A 16,270-nucleotide genomic window follows, 5' to 3' on the forward strand; every position below is an offset into this window, starting at 1 on the left:
ACTTCAAGTTTTCTGGAGTACTGAGATTTTGATTTACATAGCAGTAGCATAATAAATGGGCTTCCCCAGTGGCTCAGATGGTAAAGAATCTGCCTGTCAATGCAGGAGACACAGGAGACGCAGGTTCAATCCCTGAGTTGGAGAGGTCCCTGGAGAAGGAAACAGCATCCCACTTCAGTGTTCTTGCCTGGAGCATCCCATGGACAGAGGAACCTGGCGGGCTACAGTCCACGGGGTCTCAAAGAGTCGGACACGACTGAGCAAATAACATTGTCACTTTCAGCATAATAAATTACTAAGAGAAACAGTCATAAATAAAACTTTGTTCTATTGAAAATAGGCTGAGGTGGTTTCTCCAGACACAGAAAGAATCCCTGAGCCCTATAATAGCAGATGGTATTTTTCTTGCAATACCATTTGCAAGAATGAGGTCAAGAGGCAGAGTTAATTATCCACAAACTAGAATACGATGAAAAATGTCCTGTTTGTGGAGATTTCTTCAAGTACCTGGACATTTCAGCGTAGAAATTCCATCGCTTAGCACCAGGAGAAAGTGGTGAAATAACTTGTTTCTCTTTTTTTTTTTAAGATGCTGAGTAGGATTTTGTCAAACGTGATAAAACCCATGAGATGATGTGTCTACTGTGTCATCGTAACTGGAAAACAGACTCAGGATCCATGGGGTCTGATCTCCTGGATCTAAAGTGAAGAGCAGAAGAAAGGCAGACAGAGCACCTGTGGGCTTCCTGGGAGCACCGTCTCCTGCAGAAAAGAAAGAGGCCTTGGTCCAGGGGGCGGAGGAACTCCTGTCACTTTCCTGGGGCTGCTCCTCCCCAGCCCCCTCCAGCCCCGCCCTCACTGAGGGGCTCCTATGTCCTCCACCCCCACCCCCACCCCAGGCCCAGCAGCCTCTTGTCCCCTCCTCCTTCCTTCCTGCATCACAGAGTCACCCCAGGCCTGACACGCCCTGCTCAGGCTCAGGACAGGAGCCAGTGAGGAATCAACCTGCTCCCTTCACTCAGGTCCGGATCCTCCCCGAGGGGGGCCTACAGGGCCAGGGAGCAAGTCCCCAGAGGAGGGGCCTTGCTTCCTGACAGCCCTGGGGGGCTGCAGGCAAACCTCCTCCCTTCGCTCCCCTCCAGCCTCTGAGTCAGCAGCACACACAGCTCTCAGGACCAGGGTCCCTGCCCCCATCTCTTCCTGGTCCCGCCCAGCTGGGCGCCTCCACCCCAGCTCAGGCCCACCACCCCCAGGCACCTCTGCTCAAGGCAGAGCCGCTCAGTGATGGAGGCTCTGGGTCCCCAGGAGGCTGGTGATGGGCAGGCCACAGGCTGAGTCAGGCCTGGCCTCGCCCCTCCCCACAGTCTCTGCTGGGGGCTCCTGCCTTGCCTGCTTGGCCCAAGCCACTTCCTGTGAGGACAGGCCTTTGGAGCTGGGTCTGCAATTATTTCTCTCAGGTGATATGGGATCTTAGCCACCTGCTCATTTCCAGGATGAGGAGGTTCAGTGAGGGCAGGGGTCGGCTGGGATTCACCTTCCCCGTCCTCACACCAGGCCCTGTGCCCCTGCCCTTCCTCTGAATTCTGCCCTCAGTACCTGCTCCTGGAAAGGACTCAGCCCAGGAAGACAGTTATGATGAAACTGGTGAAGACCGCGGGGAGGATCCAGGTGATATGCTTGATGGCTGGAGCTGAGGAATGGACTGTAGGGGGGCCTGTGGTCGGTGATGCTGCAAGGAGAGTAAGGGTGAAGCCCTTGTCCAGACCCCAAACTCGGCAGATGCCGCCTCAGCCCCTCTGACCCAGGTACCCCTACCCCTCCACCCACACGTGGAGGCCCTGTGACAGGTCCTCAGGAGAGATGAGGAGGAGGGAGGAGCCCCGTCCCCATGGGACTCTGACAGCTGATGGGGGAGCAAGGTTTCCAACAGTCACTCAGTCCTGCTGTGACGTCAGAGACGGTGACATGAGAATGGATTCCTTAGGAGCTGACAGCAGAGGTGTCAGCTTTCCAGATTTCCAGAAGGAGGTGCCAGATTTCCAGAAGGAGAATTGGTGACATTTAAAAGGAGGTTCTGGAAAGAGGGAAGAGTAAGAAGGAGATTGGAATCATAGAGATGCTCTCATGTTTAGGATCAGTGAGAATCCATGTTCAATCATACAAAGGCCTGTGCTGTGAGGAGAGACGTCAGGAGGTAAAAGAGGAAAGAGGATGACAGAGCATCCCCGGGTCATTGTTCTTTCAGGAGCAACTCACTTCTGACAGATCATTTTCACACATACACACACACACAGGGGTGTGTCCATGTCACCACGAGAGAACTACCACTTTCTCTTACTCTTGTCATTTACCCGTGGTCTTCAACATTCTCTCCCAGCGCTCCAAGAAAGCCGGATACCAGCGCCAACAGTCTCCCATGGAGACCTTTTTGAAGAAGTCAGTCACAGCTCTGGCATTCCCCCACTTCTCTTTCATCAGCCTCCCTTTAGAATGAACCAGTGTCCAATGTCCATTCTCCAAATCAAAGAGGAGGCACAGTTTTCTATGGAATCCAAACTTCCTGGATCCATTGATGTGTCTGTTGTCTTCACGCCAGCACGTCATCCTGGCCTGCAGGATCAGAGGGCCTGACCCCACCAAGGAAAAGAAAGAGCTCAGCCTCTGGGCTTGACAGATTCTTTGCCCCACCTGGGTCAACCTCCCCTGGGCCCAGCTAATCTGGCCCTGGTCTCTCCTGCAACAGCTGCTCTTTCCACTGGGCTACTAGGGAAGGACAATATCCATTTTTTTTTTTTTTTACCCCAAAACAGTGGATGCAGCTGAGCCCCCAGTCTGCTCCTCCTGCATTTGGACTTCCTCACTCACCCTTTTCTATGTATCTCTCTGGTGTAACGTCAGACATTTGCTCCTTGAGCAAGTCCCCAGTGTCTCTGAGTGTGTCTGTCTGTGTTTCCGATACGTTCATACGTTTCACTTCCTCTCCCAATGGACTCAGGTACTTGATCTCAGCTCTGTCACAGTCGTAGGAGAGAAAGACCTTTTGACCCACTTTGCCTTGAACCTCACACCATGACTGACCATATCTGGGCCAAGCATCGATGGTGATGTTACAGGAAAGAGAATCAGCATCTGTGAAGGCAAAACAGTGAAGGTGAGCTTGGGATAAAAGCCCCGCAGGCCCCTTCCCCCAGTTATGTGAGAGCAAAGTGCAGGGCGGGGCTGACAGAGCAATGACCCCCCCAACACACACACACACACCAGTGCCCCCTCCTCGTGGAGAAGGAGGAGCCCCGCCTGGCAAAGGTCACTCATCCGGGGTGTGTCCCCGTGTCCACCAGGTCAGGTCCCAGCATCATAACCTTTGCACAGACATGCCAGGCTGCTATGCAGGAAAAGTCTAGATGACAGAGGACTGTCAGAGTCTAACCCCATGTCCTGTGAGAGATGGGGAGCCTGTGGGGTTGCTCTTGAGGAAGCAGGATCACAGGGAGAGGGGCAAAGAGGTGGCGGGTGACACAGAACCCAAAGCTGGAGAAGGGAGAGTTCACAATCAGGGGTCACAGGACTTAGCAAGGTCGGGGAGACGCTGCTGATCTCCCACTAGGATGGGTCTTGGAAGCCTGGAGAAGGCCTGGCCCACATGGCATGAAAGAGAAAATCCAGAACTTCCGAGGCAGGTGGTAGAGGAGGGGATCCAAGGCTCAGAGAAGTGAATCTGCCAGGGCGGACATGGTGTGAAAGGGCAGGAAAGTGTCCAGGCCACCAGGCGCCATGCGAAAGCCTGATGGACTCTATGGAGTCCGAGAGGAAAGCGTGGATGAGAAGCATCTCCAACAGCTCAAGGTTGACTTTTGTGGAAGGTCAGGGATGGTGGTAGGAGATGGTGTCGCTGTGGGCTTCCAGCAGGAACAGGGATGGAAAATGCAGGAAGATCAGATTCCAGGTGGAGTGTTGTATGTCAGAAGCAAAGTTGGTACAATGGTCAAAGCGACTAGTGAAAATCGCTCACTTGTGTCTGACTCTTGTGACCCCATGGACTATACAGTCCATGGAATTCTCCAGGCCAGAATACTGGAGTGAGTAGCCTTTCCCTTCTCCAGGGGATCTTCCCAACCCAGGGATCGAACCCAGGTTTCCCACATTGCAGGCGGATTCTTTACCAGCTGAGCTACTAGTGAAGCCCAAGAATGCTGGAGTGGGTAGCCTATCCCTTCTCCAGCAGATCTTCCCAACCCAGGAATTGAACTGGGGTCTCCTGCATTGCAGGCAGATTCTTTACCAACTGGCTCCTGGTATGGTCCTAGGGCCTGTCAGAGATGAGGCTTCTGGTCATGGAACGTCAGAGTTGCCCATTATGATCTGGGTTCATCAACCCCTAACCATTACTTCAGATAGACCAGCTGTCATAGGACAAAAGTGATTATGTGGCTTGGCATAACCAGGGCCACAGGGAACAAATGAGATGTACCAGCAGGTGACCTAGGCCTGACACCAGAGTTGATACAGGGCCACTATCCCCTGCTCACACCTGGGGCTTCATGCAGTGTCCCCTACCGCTCCTTGAACCAAGAAAGCCAGTCTACAGCAGAAGGGGGTGCATTAGCTCATAACAGCCAGACCCACACTCCTATCACATTCCCACCACCAGAAGCTACAGGGCAGGACAGGGTAAGTTTCTGGTTCATAAACAGACAACTGAGGCAGCTCTTGGATGATTCTCTAGGGGGTGGGTCACTCATTACGGGGTCAGAAACCAGGACAGTGGACAAGTCTGGTTCTCTGTTGATTTACACATTATATTTTGCCTCTGGTGCTCCACAAATGTGGAAGCTCCTTTTGCACCCAGAGACAGATACCAAATGGCCTAAAGAGACAATGACATTTACTTTGTTCTGTAGAAAAAAATCTGTCAGCTCCTGCCTTAATCAATAACCATTAGAGGCTGCCACCGTCCCAATTCCTAGACAACATGAGTGTGGGACTAGAGGGTAGACGTGGGCATGCCCAGCCTCACCCTCGGGCCCTGTGTCACACTCTGGGAGACCCTGTCCCGTCCCTCCTACCTTAGGTACTGTGGGCCAGGTCGGGGGTTTTGCTGGGCGAGTTATCAGACAAAGGGATAGGATGCCAGTTGAGAGAGGCCATGTTTAGATTCTCTTCAAGAGACAGGAAGCTGCTGGAGGCCCTGGGCTTCTTGGGACCATGGGGAAATGGGTAATAAATGGTCTTGTAACCAAAAGGGCTCTAGGCGGCCTTAGTGGAAAGACCCGTCCCCCATCGTCTCGGCCTTCCTCTTGTTTGTAGAAAAGTTTTAGTCAGCCAGGCCTCCTGTGAGTCTCAAAACAGTGGTTTGAGTTAAGGATTAGGACATGTAGAGATGGAGAAATGAATACTCCTTAGGCTGGGAAACTGGTGACAATTCAGACTGTGACCAGCCACATAGCAGTGTCATGAAATTACCAGTTCCCTGAAAGATAACAAAGATCTGACACAAGTCTCAAGTTGTTTCTACAGGAAGCAGACCCCCAGCACATAAAAACTGCTGACTGCAAGCACACAGACCCCCAGACTGGCTGAAACCATAAGCCTGGTGAGGCTCAGACGTCCGCCTTGTGCCAAAAAACTGACTGCACAGGACGCGGATGCGCCCGCAGCAGCCCCTCCGCCCCCTTCTCTAACCGGGAAGCTTGGAGACATCTGAGCACATTAGGTCACTGTTTTCCCAGGGCTCCTGAACAAACCGACTTTTCCTTTTCCACACTTGTTAACTTCACCAGTATTAGGATCTCAGTCATAACCAGCTTCAATAAGCAACAGCGTGAGCTGTCTGGGAGGAGCTTTGACTCCAGGGAGGCACTGATCAGTGGCTAGGCATTGAGTGCCTTCCTTGGGATGCATATGTAATTTTTTTTTTTAAATAAATTGAATGCTTTAATTTTTTCAAGTGGTTTTAAAAATCCATTTTATACTTAAGCCAGCCTTGAAGATAAGCACAAAATCTGTTTACTTTTTTTTTTTTTTTTTAATGCAACACAACTCGGGCACCCATTCTGTGCATGGCACTATTCTAAGTGCAGTAAAATGGATTCTTAACCTTAAAAACATGATTGCACCTTCTGTAATTGTGTTATCTCCTTTTCCAGAAAGTAAAAATAAATAAAATCACAACTGTTTACTCTTGACCTGCCCCAAGCCCACTTCTGGCTCTCAGAAATGCTAGGATCAAATTTAAGATGTTTCAGTGAATTCCATTCCTACTTTCCCCAAAGTAAGAAGGCAGACTCCTCTTTATTAAAAAAAATTTAAAAAGGCAATTTTCTATGAAAGAGTAGTTTCTGCTTCTATTGTATTTTTTATTATTATATTGTATTTTTCTCTTTTTTTTCCTTCTAGCTTTTAAGTTTTTTTCCTTGAACACTGCTTTTTCCTGTACAAGGCAACAGCATTTTTTCGTTTTTCTTTTCCTAAGACAAAGTATTTCATCTTATAGACAAATAATTCCCAAGACTAGTGATAAATATTAAAAAGAAAAAGAAAGAAACTTAAGGGTTTCCCTGGTGGCTCAGCAGGTAATGACTCCACCTGCAATGCAGGAGACCCCAGTTCAATTCCTGGGTCAGAAAGATCCCCTGGAGAAGGGAGAGGCTATCCACTCCAGTATTCTTGAGCTTCCCTGGTGCCTTAGACGGTAAAGAATCCACCTGCAATGTGGGAGACCTGAGTTCGATCCCTGGGTTGGCAAGATCCCCTGGAGAAGGGAAAGGCTATCCACTCCACTATTCAACCCTGGAGAATTACACGGACTGTGTAGTCCATGGGGTCATAAAGAGTCAGACACAACTGAGCAACTAAGCAGGGCACATTCAAGCGTGAATCAACTACATTACTTTGAGGAAGTAGAAACTAAAAAGCACGTGGCACTAAGCTGGTCCAAGTATTAGTGTTGAAACAATCTTAAAAGCTATTTATTTTATAACATTGTTTAAAAATTTCTCCATCAAAAAATTTATACAAACACTTTCAGTTCAACCTAATGAAAGTGATATCTAGAAAATACTCCACATCACTAAGTCTGTCTCAGAAAGTTTAGATGCTATGGCATTCCTAAGGCACAGTGTTCTAGAAGACAATGTGCTTCTGTGGTGCTGGGTGATGTACGTGACCGGCTGGCTCCAAGTGGGCCTCAGCGGGCACCTTCCTCCTGACGCTGGGGGACTGAGAGAGGACAGTCAGACACAGGCCCCCAGGGCTGCATGGACCTCTGTGAGACACGGGGTCAGCTGCTGGAACTGGGCCTCTCCTCCGAATCTAAGGCCCAGCACAAGCCATCACAGCAAACGGTTCATCAGGACAGTTGACAGGCTGGGGTATTCGGTAACCTTCTTTCAGATCTCTAAACAGTCAACACTGACTACACAGTCAAAACACCGTGTAGGGTGTTTGGCCCAGAGCCATGAGCTCCTACCCTATCACTCTGAAGGCCCACACATCACTAGCACTGGAGAACTAAAAAAAAATTATTTCTTTAATATCTTTTTTTTTTTTTTTTGGCGGTACTGGGTGTTAGTTGTGGCACTTGGGGTCTTTTTGCAGCATGAAGACTCTTAGTTGCAACATGCCGACTTCTTAGTCGTGGCATGTAGGATCCAGTTCCCCGACCAAGGATCGAACAGGGCCCCATCATTGGGAGTGTGGAGTCTTAGCGACTGGATCACCAGGGAACTCCAGAGAACCCATTCTTAACCAGACTTTCATAGCCATCCATGGATCCCACGTTTTCATTCGCCCCCAGACAGTGAGAGTCCATGTGGAACAAGACTCTGGAGAGGGGCTATCTGTACTCTTAACAGGAGGTTATCATCAATGGCAGAGCTCCTAGCAGCCAGCTCTTTGTGGAGGACTTCTCTTCTGACCAGGTAACTCATTCCACAGGCAGTCTGACCTTGTGGACCAGGTCCTGTTGAGAAATCGCCTGCGGATTACTGGCCTCTATTAATTGGTGCTGCAGGCTCCCCTGGTGGCTCAGACAGTGAAGAATCTGCCTGCAGTTCAGGAGACCCGAGTTTGTTCCCTGGGTTGGAAAGATGCCTGGAGAAGGGAATGGCCACCCACTCCAGTATTCTTGCCTGAAGAATTCCTCGGACAGAAGAGCTTGGCGGGCTACAGTCCATGGGGTGGCAAGAGTCGGACAGGACTGACTGACTAATACACACAGACACACAATTTGCAATGCTGTGAAAACTATTTAGGATTCTCCCAATTCATGTAAGGCAATATCACGAGGGGTTTTCTCTTTCTTCTATACACACAAGGGAAATAGGAGGAAGATTTCTGTAATGAAGATCTCATAGCTTACAACATTTAGTGAGTATCATTGTCACCTGGATTTCAGAAACTTAATCTCTGTTTTTACAAATGATTGCTGTTCTTTATTTGGATCTTTTTCATCTACCTAAGGAGAAGGCAATGGCAACCCACTCCAGTACTCTTGCCTGGTAGGCGGCAGTCCATGGGGTCTCAAAGAGTCAGACAGTACTGAGTGACTTCACTTTCACTTTTCACTTTCATGCATTGGAGAAGGAAATGGCAACCCACTCCAGTGTTCTTGCCTGGAGAATCCCAGGGATGGCGGAGCCTGGTGGACTGGCCTCTATGGGGTCGCACAGATTCGGACACGACTGAAGCAACTTAGCAGCAACAGCAGCAGCATCTACCTAAATCCCATGGAAAATACGAGCAAAACTACCTTTTTGGAGTACATCCTCTCCGTGGATACAGTTATCCTCTCCTTGGATATTTCGAAATCCTTCACCTTAGCTCTGGCCTCCAAAAGAGTGGCACTTCTCAAGACACTCCTCTACCCGCCCACAAGGTAGGATAACCGGGAGGACGTACCATTGTTGGGTGTGTGGCCTCTCAGATTCTGAGTCATCTGGGACATGGCTGAGACAACCCTTGGGAACTACTGTGCACTGATGCTGTCTTCCAGTTCGAATATTATCACTACAAGAAATATAACTGCACGGCAAACCCCTGAGCTGATATAAAACACGCGGGTAGAAGTAGCTGAGCTGCATGAACAGGATCACAGATAGTTTTGCTAGTGGCTTTGTCCAAGACCGAAGTTTTTACTTCAAGATTTTGGTAGCAGATTTTCCTTCGTTTCAAATTTTTGAAGAAGTGAAGTTTTTGAAGAATTTACTGTCAAGTTGAGCTGCATTTAGTATCATAACCTCACCATCTACTTTGCAGAAAAGGAAAGCTAGAGCCGATAAAGTGCGTGGAAATCCCCCCCCCCCCGTGCCCCTCGCACCCCCACCCCCACCAAGCAGAAATGCTGACCTGGGGCAAGTCCACGAAACTGTCTACTTGGAAACCTTTTTATATTCGACTTGGACTCTGCAGGCCAAGTAATAGGCAGAACATCTGTTTCGCTGGGTACTAACAGGTTAAAGGATAGAAGTAGTGCCCAACAAGGTCACTTCTCTAATAAAAAAGTTCTTCCTCTAGACCAAGGAGCCAGCGCCCCTGGTCCCAGCTCAGGAAGAGGCTTGCAACCGCCCCCCGGGGCCGGGGACTGAGCCGCGCAGCGGAGCCCCGGAATGGGAAAGGAACCGCGCCGCGGAGCACGGCGATCGCGAGTGGAGCCGCGCAAAGAGCCTCGGGGTCGGGGGGTGGAGCCTCGCAGCGGAGCCCGGTGTTCGGGGAGAAGCCGCGCCGCGGAGTCTCGGTGATACCGGAGGAGCCGCGCTGCGGAGTCTCGGGGATCGCCGATGAAGCCGCGCCACGGAGCCCCGGGATCGGGGAGGAGCCGTTTCGCGGAGCCCCAGGATCCGGGAGGAGCCGAGTCGCGGAGCCCCAGGATGGCGGGTGGACCGCACCGCGGAGTCTCGGGGATCGCGGATGCACCCCCGCCGCGGAGCCCCAGGATCGCCGATGAAGCCGCGCCGCTGAGCCCCGGGATCGGAGTGGAGCCGCGCCGCGGAGCCCCGTTATCCGGGAGGAGCCACACCGCGGAGCCCGGGGGTTGGGGTGGAGCCAGCAGCTGCGACTTAGACAAGAGCAACTCAAGCACGTTTCAGCCGGGGGCGCGCCGCCGCCGCCTCCTGGGCACCCGGGTCCGCTCTGCGTTTATAACTTACGCGGCCGGGAAAGAGCGCCCGTCCTTCAAGGACCGGGAGATTTAGGGACCAGAAGGGTCTCTGTTGCACAGGTCGGGGCGGGAGGGTGTGCTTTTCGGGGCGGGTCTGGGTCCCTTCTCCGCGGGAAGGCCGACTGGTCCCAAACCGCCCGGCTCCAGGGCTCCCACTTCCCAGGGGCGGTCTGGACCCTTGGGGGGTTTCAACCGCATTTCCTGCCGCGTCCTGGCCCCCTCTTCTCCCAGCGTCACCTCCCAAACTCCCGGCATTACTACTTTCCCCAAGGCACCCCTGTTCTGGCCCGGAGAGCCGGCAAGAAGCCGGGAGGAGCCTCCGGGGACCAGACAGGCCGAGGGAAGGGAAAGAGGTGGAGGCGGCGGCGCCACCTTGTAAGAAGTTTCGCGAGCCCCCGCGGACACCACCCCCATCCCCTTTCCAGGTCGTAACCCATCCAACCTCCTCACGTTCCCCCGCAGGGTCATCCCCGAACTCACCGCTGGACGTCCCGCTCAACAAGACAATCAGAAGCAAAATGAGGAAGCCAAGACTGGTCTTGGAGCCACCCATCTCTCCCTTTGCCACCTGGATCCCAATTTTGCAGGAGTGCGAGGCTGCCAAGTTAGAACCTATGGTCCTCTCCCGCTAGCCCGCAGCTGCGTCTGGACCTCCGGTTCTGCGCAGACTGCCTGGGCGGCACCTCGGCCGACAGGCCCCGCCCCAGGTTTCCACTCGGGGGCTGGGCCCCGGGGTTTGGGCGGGGCCTTCTTGCCAGCTCCCTCACTAACACGCCCGCCTTCCTGTAAACCAGCCTACCCGCCAGTTTACACTGGGCGCCACCGTGCGCTCGTTACAGGAGACCGAAACGCTCTTTTCCTTCAATTCAGTTCAGTTCAGTTCAGTCGCTCAGTCCTGGCCGAGTCCTTGCGACCCCATGGACTGCAGCACGCCAAGCCTCCCTGTCCATCACCAACTCCTGCAGTTTACTCAAACTCATGTCCACAGAGTCTGTGATCCATCCAACCATCCTCTGTCGTCCCCTTCTCCTCCCGCCGTCAATCTTTCCCAGCTCAGGGTCATTTCCAATGAGTCAGTTCTTTGCATCAGGTGGCCAAAGGATTGGAGTTTGAATCCTGATGTCTATTTTTATCTTATGTTCTTCTTCATTTGCATCCAATGCAAATCCAAGACCTGAACTCTTCAATTTGTACGATTTATGCAGTTGGGGAGTTTCCCTTTAGTCGTCATTTATCTCTTACCGAGATAGAGTGAAAGTGAAGTCGCTCAGTCTTTTCCACTGTTCACAACCCCATGGACTGTAGCCTACCAGGCTCCTCCGTCCATGGGATTTTCCAGGCAAGAGTACTGGAGTGGGCTGCCATTTCCTTCTCCAGGAGATCTTCTCAACGCAGGCATTGAACCCAGGTCTCCTGCATTGTAGCCAGACGCTTTACTGTTTGAGCCACCGGGGAAGTCAAAAGGTAAATGTAAAATATATTCATAATATCTGTATTATAAATATATACTTACACATATATATATATATAAATGGTGGATCAGGGGGGCTTCCCTGGTGGTCCAGTGGTAAGGACTCCATGCTTAGTCTGCCAGGGGTGAGGTTTGATCCCTGGTTAAGGAACCAGATCCTACATGCCTCATGGCACAGTCAAAAAATAAAAATGATGCATCTTAATGTCCATCCAGGGAAACTAAATTTTAAACCTTAACCTTTAAATATTAAAACTAAAAAATTAATACAGTCCGTTAAAGAAAATGCAGCAATATTCATTAAATTAGAAGTTCAAGGTGACATGGGGAAAGAGTACAGATTCAAAGGCAGAAAAGACTATTAGTTATTGAAATACATGATGAAGTGTTTGAGGCAAATGTATTGTCTTCAAGTTTGAAATGCATCAAAAAATAGGATACATTGATCTTATGAAGATACAAACCCTCCAGCCCCGTGGTCTTGGACTTCCTACCTCCAGAACTGTAGGAAAACCTGGGTTTGCTGTGTGAGCCACGCAGCCTGCAGTCCTTTGTGTGGAAGGAGAAGCTGACTCATCAGGCTCCGGTGCTGTGCTTAGTCACTCAGTCCTGTCTGACTCTTTGCGACTCCACCTACTATAGCCCCCCAGACTCCTCTGTCCTCAGGGATACTCCAGGCAAGAATACTGGAGTGAGTTGCCAGGCCCTCCTCCAGGGCATCTTCCCAACCCAAGCACTGAACCTGGGTCTCTGGCATTGCAGGTGGATTCTTTTACCATCTGATCCACAAGGGAAGCCCAAGAATACTGGAGTGGGTAGTCTATCCCTTCTCCAGGGGATCTTCCCAACCCAGGAATCAAACCAGGGACTCCTGCCCTGCAGGTGGATTCTTTACCAGCTGAGCTAGTTGGGAGCCAAATATAGGCTCCTACCCTCCTACAGAGACTGGGAGATGCCAGCACTATCTCCTTTAACACTTCAGAGTCAAAGAGATGGCTCCCAGTGCCCGGGCTCCAGAGCCTGCAGGCCACAACTACCGAACCCAGTACCGTGACTACTGAACCCCACGCGCCTAAGGCCAGTGCTCCACAGCAAGAGAAGCCACCTCAGTGAGAAGCCCAAGCACCGCAACTAGAGAGTAGCCCCTGCTAGCTGCAGCTGGAGAAAGCCTGCATGCAGAAACATAGACCCAGGGCACCAAAAAAAAAAAATCCATAAACAGATGCCACTCCAGGATTCTTCCCTGGGAAATCCCATGGACAGAGGAGCCTGGCTGGCTACAGCCATGAGGTCACAAAGAGTTGGACATGACTTAGGGACTAAACAGCAGCACAGGAAGTTACACCTTAATAGATAATACGCAGGAGAAAAGCTCGTGTCACATAGACTGGCAAATTATTATCCTTCACTGATTCCTTTTCCACTAGGTGGATAGCTTGTCTGAGTTTCTCGTTCTACCTTTCATCTGGGTGGGGTTAGTCATAGAGTATGCTCGCACGTTTAAGCAATAAATGGCCTTAAAAAGTCACCTTAAGAGAAAGAAAGAAAGAGATGGCTCCCAGGGCCTTGCGGAAACAGTCCTGAGTTGTAAAACTGGTAAGAGAAAAAAATGACAATGACAAGATTTTGAAACAGGATACTGTAAGAAAATGGAAGTCAGGGGCCTAGATAGAGCCTGGAAAGAGCTCAAGTTTCATGTCAAGTTTAGTGCAGCTAAAAGAAATATTAAGGTTACCCTGGTCACACTTCTCAAAATAAAGCCAATGGAAACCACAGAGCAACTCACATAAGGAAGAAAAAGTCCTCAGTAGTCAGGATAAAGGCGGTCAAACCAAAGTCTCCAGAATGTCAATAAGATACAAAGACTAGCACATGATCACGATGACAATGATGACGATAAAAATAAAAGGTGAGTTTGATTCTGATATTTGCACAGACAAAAAAATGTGGGTTGAAACTTCATTTCTGTGTTAGAATAGAGGGATATTCCTCTATTATAAAACAATAAAAATAATAGAAATATTGTAATATTCCTCTCTTATAAAACAGGAATATCCTGTTCCCTGACATTATTTCAGCCCATAATTTTACCATCTATTGATGATCCTGGGCTGATAACATATTCATTAATGCTAGAAAACAAGCAGTGACTGAACATGTATTCATTCAATAAATATTTATTGGACTCTTGCTGAGAAATGGGAACTTGGCAGTCATCGAGACAGCAGCTGCCCCTGTTGACCATCTCCTCACACAGTGTGGCCAGGATCTCTCTCTGTGTCAACTACACTCTTCATCTGAACCATGGAGCACAGTAATTGAGTTCAGTGACCATATCCTCAATTCATCCCACAAGATGGCACGTAGTCAGAACCATTTTTAGACGTCTGGATGAGAAGTTAATTCACTACACACTGTGAAATTAACTCCATATAGCGGTTCTTCCAATTAACAAGATTGATGAAATCAGATGGAAGGGGTTCACTTATTTTGAGAAATCATTTTCTAGGTGTTGAGTATAGACCGTGGGAAAGTTTATGACCGGGAGTCCCAAGCCAGAATTCCCTCTTCTCCTCCTGCTTCTCTCACTCCTGAGACAGGCTGGGACCTGAACAAAGGTCTCACCAAGCATCAAAAGGCAAAGACGCTATAAAGGGAGAAAAAGTGCTGCATGCAGGCCCAGTTGGGACAAATTATGAGCAACAAGATACAAAAAGATCAAACCCCAGCTGCCTCTACTGAGGTGCTGGGAGCAAAAGCAAGTACTGAGTATAAGCCGGCACACAGCACCACCAAGGGGGTGGGCAGACCACCTAAGCCACCCCTCCTGCCCGAGCCACGGATCCGCCCCCAACCCCACCCCACATAAGGGACCGGCTTGTCCCCCTCAGGGTCGAGCGAGGGAACTTCTTTCCCTTCCCTCGAACTGTAGCAAGAATTCCAGTGAAACAGAGCAGGACCCTATGGTCCTTGCCCCACCATGGCCTCAGCCTGCCTTTTGTCTGTGGAAGAGCTTTAGCCACATGCTAAGCTTAATCAGAGAAGTGAGAAAATGCAGAAACTAAGAAAATAGTCAAAGGAGACCAAATAAGAATAATGTAGTCATTAAGCGTAGTCAAGGACTTTTAGGTCCTTCTCAAGGGCTATGGTTAATATTCTGAGCTCTATCCTGTGAGCTGTCTTATAGACCCAGAAACTCCCACCACTGGAAGAAGTTAGCTACTTGATGACCAGACTGTAGCCATGACATAAGCTGTCACAATTCCAAGAATTGTAGAACAAACCAAACATGGAACCAAAGATGGACTGTACTTGAAACAATCAAGATGACTCTGGTCAGACCATCCATTACCCATTTGGAGCTGACTCAGAGCTGACGGTGCTGTATCTGCATGCAGCCCCCTCCCTCTGTCTATAAAAGTTCTTGCCCACTGATTTTCGGCTGGGGGGAGTCAGCCTTTGGACAGATGTCCATCTTTCCCACTCCCCCCTCACCTCTATTTGTTGTTTAGTCGCTAAGTGTGTGACTCTTTGTGACCCCATGGACTGTCGCCTGCAGAGTCCTTTGTCCATGGGATTTTCCAGGCAAGAATACTGGGGTGGGTTGCTATTTCCTTCTGCAAGGAATCTTTCTGAGGCAGGATTGAACCCACATCCCCTGCATTGACAGGTGGATTCTGGGCAGATTCTTTATCACTGTGCCACCATGGAAGTTCCCTACCCCCCCCCCCCCCAACTATTGCTGCCATCCAAAATAAAGCAAACTTTCCTTTGCATCAACCTGACCTCTTTAATGACTTTTGAGCAGCAAGTAGCCAGACCCTAGTTTCAGGAACACCAATAAAAGCTTGCCTGAATTTCTCGTCTGGCCTCTTATCAATTTCTATTGATTAAATACTCCCAGTGATTTTGGAGGGAGAGCAGTGAGTGGTCCTAAAGAGAGACCTTGCTTCCCTGGACAGGGATTGAACCTGGGTAGCCTGGATGAAAACCCCGGAACCTTAGCCACCAGACGACCAGGGACTGGAGGCTAGAAGCAACGTGGCTCTAGCTCTTTGCCCCATTTGAAAGCAAGAATGTTTCAAGGAGGCAAAACCTGTAAAATAGGTACAAAGCTTATTATTAGAGACACAGTTCAATGTTTGAGAGAGCACACAGAGAAACTGGCTGTTTATTTAAGACAGAAGCAAGGCAGAAATAAACACCCAGAGAGAAAGGGTATGGGCATCGTCCTTAACAAGGAGGAGTGCAGAATGTCAGAAGCCCTGTAGAGACACACACGGGAGAGGAGTGCTGGCATCCTGAGTGAGGAGGAGCTCAGCATGAAGGTGATGTAAATTCCTTATATAGGACATTCCTTCCGGGCCTTTGTTCACCTTTGGCCAATTATCTTGTTTCTTTCTTCACACCTGACTGGTGCATGGACCCTCCCCAAGATGCCTGTGCTGTAAGGTGAGTGTGGAGGAAAAGAGAGTGAGCCGGGAATTCAGGTAGAGAAAGATTTTCTCATAGGAAGAGAATAATGTGACTGGCTTTAGAGAGAAACCAGTTCTCTCTTTTTACAGCCAGCCCTTCTTATACCCTATTGATGGGAAGTTGTGCCCCAGAGGGAGGGGGCCCCAGTTTATCTTTAGCCCACCGCTGGG

General features: G+C 50.0%; 1 protein-coding gene and 1 pseudogene across 2 annotated transcripts; both read right to left on the minus strand.

The window, feature by feature from the left end:
- Positions 1–661: 661 nt before the first annotated feature.
- Positions 662–10,786, minus strand: LOC136165149 (UL16-binding protein 1-like). Of its 2 annotated transcripts, XM_065931141.1 has the most exons (5): positions 10,634–10,786; positions 2,866–3,129; positions 2,352–2,627; positions 1,597–1,729; positions 662–762 (listed from the first exon to the last, which is right to left on the minus strand). In XM_065931141.1, exons 1-4 carry the CDS (start codon positions 10,704–10,706, stop codon positions 1,614–1,616), a joined length of 729 nt encoding a protein of 242 aa, XP_065787213.1. In that variant the 5' UTR covers positions 10,707–10,786; the 3' UTR covers positions 662–762; positions 1,597–1,613. The 2 variants fall into 2 exon arrangements, with proteins under 2 accessions (XP_065787213.1, XP_065787214.1); XM_065931142.1 differs by lacking the exon at positions 662–762 and having other exon boundaries at positions 1,667–1,729; positions 2,339–2,627.
- On the minus strand, positions 7,230–9,241 carry LOC136162878 (tyrosine-protein kinase RYK-like; annotated as a pseudogene).
- Positions 10,787–16,270: the final 5,484 nt, after the last annotated feature.

Source organism: Muntiacus reevesi, chromosome 3 (genome assembly GCF_963930625.1).
Source record: "Muntiacus reevesi chromosome 3, mMunRee1.1, whole genome shotgun sequence".
Classification (NCBI taxonomy): Eukaryota; Metazoa; Chordata; class Mammalia; order Artiodactyla; family Cervidae; genus Muntiacus; species Muntiacus reevesi.

Excerpts from the sequence above, each read along its gene's own strand:
- LOC136165149 (XM_065931141.1), bottom strand. The coding sequence starts at position 10,706 with ATGGGTGGCTCCAAGACCAGTCTTGGCTTCCTCATTTTGCTTCTGATT. Across the intron at positions 3,130-10,633 it reads GTTGAGCGGGACGTCCAGCG|ATGCTGATTCTCTTTCCTGT; the intron begins GTGAGTTCGGGG and ends TTGCCTTCACAG. Across the intron at positions 2,628-2,865 it reads AGAGAGATACATAGAAAAGG|GCCCTCTGATCCTGCAGGCC; the intron begins GTGAGTGAGGAA and ends TGGTGGGGTCAG.